Source organism: Perognathus longimembris, chromosome 3, assembly GCF_023159225.1.
Source record: "Perognathus longimembris pacificus isolate PPM17 chromosome 3, ASM2315922v1, whole genome shotgun sequence".
In the NCBI taxonomy this organism is placed as follows: Eukaryota; Metazoa; Chordata; class Mammalia; order Rodentia; family Heteromyidae; genus Perognathus; species Perognathus longimembris.
The window spans coordinates 5,797,857-5,807,066 of record NC_063163.1 but is presented as its reverse complement, the minus strand read 5'-3'; the positions used below and the strand labels follow the sequence as shown (position 1 = coordinate 5,807,066).

The window sequence follows — 9,210 nt, the reverse complement described above, 5'->3', positions numbered from 1 at the left end:
AATTCTTTTTCAGTCATTTGCCATTTAGCATTTCTTTTAGAATCTTTTTTTTTTTTTTTGGCCAGTCCTGGGCCTTGGACTCAGGGTCTGAGCACTGTCCCTGGCTTCTTTTTGCTCAAGGCTAGCACTCTGCCACTTGAGCCACAGCGCCGCTTCTGGCCGTTTTCTGTATATGTGGTGCTGGGGAATCGAACCTAGGGCCTCGTGTATCCGAGGCAGGCACTCTTGCCACTAGGCTATATCCCCAGCCCCTCTGGCCATTTTCTGTATATGTGGTGCTGAGGAATCGAACGCCTGGCTTCATGTATACGAGGCAAGCACTCTTGCCACTAGGCCATATTCCCAGCCCTCTTTTACAATCTTGATGACCCGCGTTGGACGTATTCCAAGGATTCAATAGTGCCTTTTAATCTGTGGGAGCTGCGCTCCGGAGGTGAGGAGTCTGACTGGGTCAGGAAGCTTTCTTTGGAGATGCTTAGTAGGCAAGCATGGGTTGGGATACAGCTACATCACAGATGCCGGAGGAACCGAGGAGCGATTTTATCCCCCACTCCAGGACCCTGCCATTAGTTTGTCCATGGGAAAGGTAGTATTAAATCATGATGGCACACCTCTCTAAGTCATCCCAAGGTAGAATGTGTGAGATTTCCTGTGGAAGTCCCTGCCCTTGGTGCTCAAGAGCTATTTGCTTTGTGAGTTCAGAGTCCAGTATTTCTCTTTTGGTTACTGTGGAAGTTAATCCCACCCTGGCTCTTCACTTGTCATCCACAGGGGCTGGCAAGTTCTGAGTAACTGCTTAAGCCTGGCTCCCAGCCCAGGGTCAAAAGGGACAGAAGCTTTATATGTTGCATTGATAATTTACGTTCACTGTAGGTAGATTCATTTAGGGAATTCACAAGGCATATTCAATGTTTTCTTAAAACCACACATATTTTCTTCAGGAAGCTCAAGTTAGGGCATAGTAATTAACTCACTTTGGATCTCCCTTCCTCCTTCCCTCCCTCCTTCTCTCTCTCCCTCTTGCCTTCCCTTCTCCCTCCCTTCCTTGCTTCCCTCCTCTTCTCTCTCTTTTTCTCTCTATTTCTTTCTCCTGCAGTGCCTGTGTTTGCTATTCAAATCCTATATGACAAGCTAAACCTCAGCCCAGGGAGCTTTCTTTCAAAACAGACTAATCGCCTCCAAACAGCACATTACAGATGGCAGCCATCCTCACCTTCAGTGCTGCCATATTTATGTCCACTTTTTTATTTGACCTGAATATCCTAGCTTTGTTTATATTTCACGATTGAAATGTGAATGAACTCCAACACTGGTGCAAAAAATGTTATCCTTCTCATTTTTTTTCTTTTATAAAGACTAAAAAGTAAATTGCTCTGCTCTGCTTTCCCAGGTTAGCAGAATGATATTATATTAGGTTCTTAGGGCTCTGTTTTCTGGTTTATTTAAGTGCTTCAGAGACTTGCTAAATGTTGAGGAAAACGGTGGAGGAGTCTTCGTCAAGGCAACTGGGAGCGTTTCTACTGGGAGATAGTTTGGGTTTGCCCTCTGTGGGATCATCGTGTGTGGGTTCACCGTGTGTCAGTTCACCATGTGTCAGTTCACCATGTGTGGGGCCTGATTCTGCTCATGAACTTGGGGCTGGGGAGGCCGCTGATAGCTCCAAGGGCCATGGGCTGTGCTCCCCACGTCAGTGCCTAATGTTCTACGCATGGGACCGTCATCCCAAAGTACAGCTTCAATCCCAGCTGCACCCCAAGGTGTGTCTGGGGAAAGTCTTTCATCCTTGAAATGTAAAGAGAGACATTTTTCAACTTTAACTTTTCAGAGAGGAATTGAGACTTCTTGCTAGATTACCTTACTATAGCATCTTGTTCTAAATTGTCTCAAGTCCTCTATCAAAATGGGAACAGACACATAGTAAACCTTACATTTATTTGTTTTTCACAATTCTAAATAGTGTCAAATAAAAATGGCCAATAGCCTGAAAAAAAAAGTATCCTCCATAAAAATACTTCTCCATGCTGGCTAATGCCTCCACACAGGTGGAAGTTTGTTCTTCGTTAGGAGAGAGACTGACTCTGAATTGGGTAATCTCTCTTGTTTTTCTTTCCTTTAACAGCAATTGAAAGATGAATTCTCCTGCTCTTTGGGGCTATCTCACTTTCAAGGTTTCCATATTTGTTACTGGGTTAGAAAGAAAGTTCTGTTTATCCACTGAAGACACATGCAAATGCTTCTAAGTGTGTTCGGAATCTTATTTTATATTTTCACTTATGTAAAATTTTATTTTGACCAAACTATAGAAAAAGTGATTACATATGATACAGAGGAGCAGAAAGGGAATAAGCAAGGGGAGAGAAATGTGGGTGGGGTTTGACTCAGTTGCTCTACTTTTTACTGAAGTTCTTCTCCTGGGTGGTGTGCTGCTTATTAATAATAAACAGGAGTGGAGTGGGGTGGGGGCCGGGGAAGCTTCTGGAAGCAGGGTGACTTAGGGTTGGGCTATAAACTTGAACTGCCCCTCACCATGCCATTGGAATGCTTGCACTGTAAGATATCCACTGAGACATTCAAAATAAAAAACGAGGTCAGAGTGCACGGTCCCCCTCCCCATATCTGGGCCTGGAAGATGGCCCAGGTCCAGGTGACCCAGAGGTTTCTACAGCTTTTATGAGCTTGGTCCCGAAGGAGGACTTGAGGTCCCCATCAACTTCTTTTTCCCTGAACTCGAGACATGAAATTGGGCCAATCCCTCTTTATTTGATTTGGGTTTAGTTTGGGAGTGTGTGTGGGGAGGGTGCTAGAAATGGGAGATCAGGGCTTTTGGCTTAGACCCCCTTTCCCCCACTTCCCATTTCCTCGGGCTCTAGACACCTCTTATTGCTATTTGGTAATAGAGGAAAAAACATGCTTGTGTAGCTGAGGTGATGAGGCTCCTGTAATCGTAGCTACTCAGGAGGTTGAGACCTGAGGATCAAAGTTGGAAGACAGCAGGGACAAGAAAAACTGTAAGACTAGATTCACATCCCTGGCATTTGTGCACATTGGTGCACAAGGATCATCAAAAGAAGTCAGGATCGACTCCTTGTGTTTGTGTGTGCCAGTCTTGAAGATTGAACTGAAGTTCTGGCTCTCTGCTCAAAGCTACTTCTTTCCCACTTGGAACACGGCTCCATCTCTGGCCTTTGAGGGATTCCTTGGAGACAAGAGACTCCTGACTTTACCACTCCTCCTGAAACCACCATAGTCCTAGCCCAGGATCCTGAGTAACGAGGGGTTATAGGAATAAGACTTGCCCACCCAACTCTGAACTGTACTTGTGAACCAAGACTCCGAAATTGATGTAGCCCGTTTGCCATAGCACAAGATTTTGTCCAGTAAATATGCCTTTTTAGTTTTGTTAAATATCTCTCTGTGTTTTCCGTCTAGATTAGATATTGAAGCATTACCGTAGACAACCTAGAATTTCCTCAATAAAGATCTTTTCCCTCGTGATTGTGAGATGGTTTTCTATAAGTTCATTAATAAATGAACACTATTTGAACCAAGTGGACCTTGTTTTCCTTTGTATTGGGGAGTTTCCCTGGGAAATACAATCAGCCTGGGGGTAGGAAGGAGGACACAAACATACAGTTTCAGTAGGAATGGCCTTGGGACCTTGCTGCAGAGAAGGCAGCACTGGAAATAGTCTCCTGGCCTTCCCTAATCCCATCCCACACCCTCATCAGAAATAGGTCCCTACCCCACCCTCATCCCCTTCCACACCCTAATTTCCTTAGCAAAGTATGATCGTAGGTGAATTCTGTCACTCTACTGGATATTGCCAGATAATATCCATTTTTCCTGTGTTCTCGAGGTCCTGGGTCAATGCTGGGCACTGAACTCAAGACCTTCCCTAGAGCACAGACCTATTTGAACAGGCTATGAAAACAGATGATCACAACACAGACAAAAATACATAAGTGTGTGCAAAAGAGAAACAGTGACAGAATTTCAAGGTTTACAGGTGTGTTAAGACAGAGGGACATTTGCTGTAGGCATGTACTACGCGGAACTGTTGGGAATTTTGTCAGTGTCTACACTTCTGGTTTTGCTTCTTTGCGAAAAGGTATTCCTATGGACTATTGCTTCCTTGTCGGCGTCCTGGGATTGGCACAAGACTGTCTATCTGTCCATCCATCCATCCATCCATCCATCCATCCATCCATCCATCCATCCATCCATCCATCCATCCATCCATCTATCTATCTATCTATCTATCTATCTATCTATCTATCTATCTATCTATCTATCTATCTATCTATCTATCTATCTATCTATCTCCTAGACCATACACATCCTTTGGATGTGTGCATGTAGGGCAGAGCAAGGGTCAGCCTCCCAAACTCTCAGGTCCCCCAAGGCAGGGCTGGCCCCACCCAGCCCAGCTGAAAGGCATTCCTAGAGACCCTGGGTGCATGTAGCCCCTCCTGTGGGCGTTTCCTCGCCAGAGCCTGGGCATATATAGAGAGCTCAGGCCTGTGCAGCCGGCAGAGCACAGCCAGCTGAGCTCCACGCCAGTGCTGCAAGCGAGCCGCTCATCTGGTCAAGACCCCTGCACACCCAGCCCGCCTGCCCGCCTCCCCTGGCCTCCCCGCCTCAGCAGTCCAGGCCGATCCAGCCTCCCGCGTCCTCGGGAACTCCCTGATCAGCCAAGTAGGTGGAACTGACCTCTGCCACCGACGACCCGGATCCCCAGGACCTCAGCCTCCAGCCCCCTGCGTCCTCGGGACCCCAGCCAGGTCGGAAAGTCACCCCGATGGCCAGCGGGAGCAAGATGGGCATCCGTCCTCGCAGCCCCAGCCCCTGCTCTGGTCTTTGCGCAGAAGCCCAGGGCGGGGGACCCAGCAGTCCCAAGCGCCCGCGACTGGACCAGCCCGGACCTGTCGCCAGCCCGGAAGCGGAGCCCGAGGGGCCCCGGAGCCCAGGCGAGGGGCCCGCGGAAGCCGAAGCCCAGAGCGGCTTCACGTGCCTGGTGAGCCTGGCCCCCGGCTGCGCCCTCAAGCTGCCCCTGAGCCACGCGGATGTGCGGCTGGAGCCCAGGCCCGCCGCCCTGCTCACGGTGAACCTCCCGCACCAGACGCTCTTCCTGGTCCCCGACGACCTCGTGGTCCGCCTGGATCCGCACGCGGCGCAGCGGGGCGACCGAGCCCGCGGCCTGCTGCTCAAGGTGCGGAGGGACGCCGTGTGGGAGGACATCAGCATCCGGGAGGAGGTGTGCTGCGAGGCGGGCCCCGAGCTCCCCGTCCCGGAGGACGCCCGCGGCGCCCCCGACTCCCACCCCGACTTCATGGAGATCTCGTGGTCCAGACCCCAGCGGGGGCCCGTCGAGCTCAGCGCCCCTGCGGACGGTGGCCACGCCGAGGCCATCGAGATCATGGAGGATTTCCGGCTGTCGGGCTCAGTCCCGGACTCCCCGCTGCAGCCTCTGCCTCGCTTTCCTAGTCCCACCTGCAGTCCGCAGCTGAGCCCCCGGCGCCCTAGGGACCTCCCGTGCCGCAGCCGCAGACGCCTGTTCCCAGACGCCTGAGCCGGCCTGACCATGGGGCCTGGCGGCCTAGCGATGGAGTGCTTGCCAGGCACGCGAGAAGCCCTGACTGTCATTCCATAGCCCCGCATAATCAGGCAAAGCCACAAGTGGCCTTGAGGCTCAAGCGGTAGAGTGCTAGCCTTGACCACAAGCGCAGCCAGGGACAGTGCTCAGGCCCAGAGTCCAAACCACAGGACTGGCCAAGAAAGTGAACAGAAACCAATCAGAAACCCACCAGAGCAAAAAAGGTGGGTTGTGAATAGGGCTTAGTGGTAGAGTAGTTGCCAGGCATGCATGAAGCCCCGGGTTTGCATCCTCAGCACCATGTAAACTCTGAAAGCCCGAGGTGCCAGTTGGAAGAGGAAACAGAAAGAAGGATGGATGAGCTGCCTCCACACATGGTGAACTTTTGCCTGAAGTCACTAGTGGATCTTCGGTGGACATCTCCATCACATGACCCACACTCCTGACTCTTTGCTCGGTGCACATTGGTGCACGATGGTGCACATTGGTGGACAAGGATCGTCAAAAGAAGTCAGGATTGACTCCTTGTGTGTTTCTGTGTGTGCCAGTCTTGAAGACTGAACTCAAGGTCTGGCTCGTTTCCCGGACCTATTTGCTCAAGGATACTTCTCTTCCACTTGGACCACAGCTCCATCTCTGGCCTTTCAGGGATTCCTTGGAAACAAGAGTCTCCTGACATTACAACTCTTCCTGAAACCAGCATATTCCTGTCCCAGGATCCTGAGTACGGAGGCGGTACAGGCATAAGACTTGCCCACCCAACTCTGAACTGTACTTGTGAACCAAGACTCCTAAACTGATGTAGCCCATTTGCCATGGCACAAGATTTTGTCCACTAAATATGCCATCTTAGTTTCGTTAAATATTTCTCTGTGTTTTATGTCTATATTACATATTGAAGCATTACCGTAGACAACCTAGAATTTTCTCAATAAAGATCTTTTCCCTCATGATATTGAGATGGTTTTGTATAAGTTCATTAATAAACTAACACGATTTGACCTAGTGGACCTTGTTTCCTTTTGTATTGGGGATTTTTCCTGGGAAATACCTTCAGTCTTGTGGTAGGAAGGAGGACACCAACACAGTTTCAGTAGGAATGGCCTTGGGGCCTCCCTGCAGAAATGGCAGCACCAGAAATAGTCTCCTGCTCTTCCCGAATCCCATCCCACACCCTAATTGGAAATAGGCCCCAACACCACCCTCATCCCGTACCACACCCTAATTTCCTTAGCAGAGTATGATCTTAGGTGAATTCTGCCACTCTACTGGATATTGCCAGATAATATCCATTTTTCCTGTGTTCTTGAGAGCCCAGGTCAATGGTGGGAATTGAACTCACGACCTTCCCTAGAGCGCAGACCTATTAGAGCAGGCTATGAAAACAGATGATCACAACACTGACAAAAATAAATAAGTGTGCGTGAAAGACAGACAGTGACCGAGAGTATTTCAAGGTTTACGGGTGGGTTAAGACACAGGGACCTTTGCTGTAATCATGGACTACACGGAACTCTGGAATTTTGTCAGTGTCTACACTTCTGGGTTTACTTCTATGCTAAGAGGTATTCCTATGGACTATCTGTTCTTTTTCCATGTGCGGGGATTTGAAATCCTGGCCTGTGTGTTGATTTGGGGCAGCTTTGGCACAAGTCTATCTATGTATCTATGTATCTATGTATCTATGTATCTATGTATCTATGTATCTATCTATCTATCTAACTATCAAATCTATCTATATATCTATGGCCTAGGCCACACAATCCCTTTGGATATGTGCATGCATGACAGAGCAAGGGTCAGCCTCCCAAACTCTCAGGTCCCCCAAGGCAGGGCTCTCTTGCCCCACCCAGGCCAGCTGAAAGGCATTCCCAGAGACCCAGGGGGCATGTAGCCCCCCACCTGTGGGCGGAGCCTCAGCCAGAGGCTGGGCATATATAGAGAGCTCAGGCCTGTGCAGCCGGCAGAGCACAGCCAGCTGAGCTCCACGCCAGTGCTGCAAGCGAGCCGCTCATCTGGTCAAGACCCCTGCACACCCAGCCCGCCTGCCCGCCTCCCCTGGCCTCCCCGCCTCAGCAGTCCAGACCGATCCAGCCTCCCGCGTCCTCGGGAACTCCCTGACCAGCCAGGTAGGTGGAACTGACCTCTGCCACCGACGACCCGGATCCGCAGGACCTCAGCCTCCGGCCCCCTGCGTCCTCGGGACCCCAGCCAGGTCGGAAAGTCACCCCGATGGCCAGCGGGAGCAAGATGGGCATCCGTCCTCGCAGCCCCAGCCCCTGCTCGGGTCTTTGCGCAGAAGCCCAGGGCGGACCCAGCAGTCCCAAGCGCCTGCGACTGGACCAGCCCGGACCTGTCGCCAGCCCGGAAGCTGCGCCCGAGGGGCCCCGGAGCCCAGGCGAGGGGCCCGCGGAAGCCGAAGCCCAGAGCGGCTTCACGTGCCTGGTGAGCCTGGCCCCCGGCTGCGCCCTCAAGCTGCCCCTGAGCCACGCGGATGTGCTGCTGGAGCCCAGGCCCGCCGCCCTGCTCACGGTGAACCTCCCGCACCAGACGCTCTTCCTGGTCCCCGACGACCTCGTGGTCCGCCTGGATCCGCACGCGGCGCAGCGGGGCGACCGAGCCCGCGGCCTGCTGCTCAAGGTGCGGAGGGACGCCATGTGGGAGGACATCAGCATCTGGGAGGAGGTGTGCTGCGAGGCGGGCCCCGAGCTCCCCGTCCCGGAGGACGCCCGCGGCGCCCCCGACTCCCACCCCGACTTCATGGAGATCTCGTGGTCCAGACCCCAGCGGGGGCCCGTCGAGCTCAGCGCCCCTGCGGACGGTGGCCACGCCGAGGCCATCGAGATCATGGAGGATTTCCGGCTGTCGGGCTCCGTCCCGGACTCCCCGCTGCAGCCTCTGCCTCGCTTTCCTAGTCCCACCTGCAGTCCGCAGCTGAGCCCCCGGCGCCCTAGGGACCTCCCGTGCCGCAGCCGCAGACGCCTGTTCCCAGATGACTGAGCGGGGCTGACCACGGGGCCTGGCGGCCTAGCGGGGGAGTGCTAGCCTTGAGCACAACTGCAGTCCAGGACAGTGCCCAGGCCCAGATTCCAAGCCCCACCTCTGCAAAAAAAAAAAAAAAAAAAAAAAAAGACTCCTGTTAATAGGGGCGGAGTGCTTGCATGCATGAAGGCCTATGTTCTATGCCTTAGGACCCCCATAATCAGAAAGAGCCCGGCCGTAGTGGCCCTGGGGCTCAAGTGGTAGGGTGCTAGCCCTGTGCAGAAAGACGCCGGGAACAGCGCTCAGGCCCAGAGTCCAAACCAGAGCACTGGCCAGAAAAGTGAACAGAAACTAATAAAAAACCCACCAAAGCAAAAAAGGTGGGGTGTGAATAGGGCTTAGTGGTAGACTGGTTGCCTGGCATGCCTGAAGCCCCGGTTTGCATCCTCAGCACCATGTAATTTCTAAAAGCCCGAAGTGCCCGGTGGAAGAGGAAACAGAAAAAGAAGGATGGATGAGCTGCCTCCACACATGGTGAACTTTTGCCTGAAGTCACTAGTGGATCTTCAGTGGACATCTCCATCACATGACCCACACTCCTGACTCTTTGCTCGGTGCACATTGGTGGACAAGGA

The 9,210-nt window shown here is 52.3% G+C and overlaps 2 protein-coding genes across 2 annotated transcripts; both read left to right on the top strand.

The window, feature by feature from the left end:
- The first annotated feature begins 4,798 nt into the window (after positions 1-4,798).
- On the top strand, positions 4,799-5,569 carry LOC125347556 (proline-rich protein 23A-like). The gene has a single exon (XM_048340574.1). It carries the CDS (start codon positions 4,799-4,801, stop codon positions 5,567-5,569), a length of 771 nt encoding a protein of 256 aa, XP_048196531.1.
- Positions 5,570-7,091: 1,522 nt separating this feature from the next.
- On the top strand, positions 7,092-8,593 carry LOC125347555 (proline-rich protein 23A-like). Its single transcript, XM_048340573.1, has 3 exons — positions 7,092-7,158; positions 7,634-7,722; positions 7,766-8,593. The coding sequence occupies exons 1-3, from the start codon at positions 7,092-7,094 to the stop codon at positions 8,591-8,593; spliced, it is 984 nt and encodes a 327-aa protein (XP_048196530.1).
- The last annotated feature ends 617 nt before the right edge of the window (positions 8,594-9,210 follow it).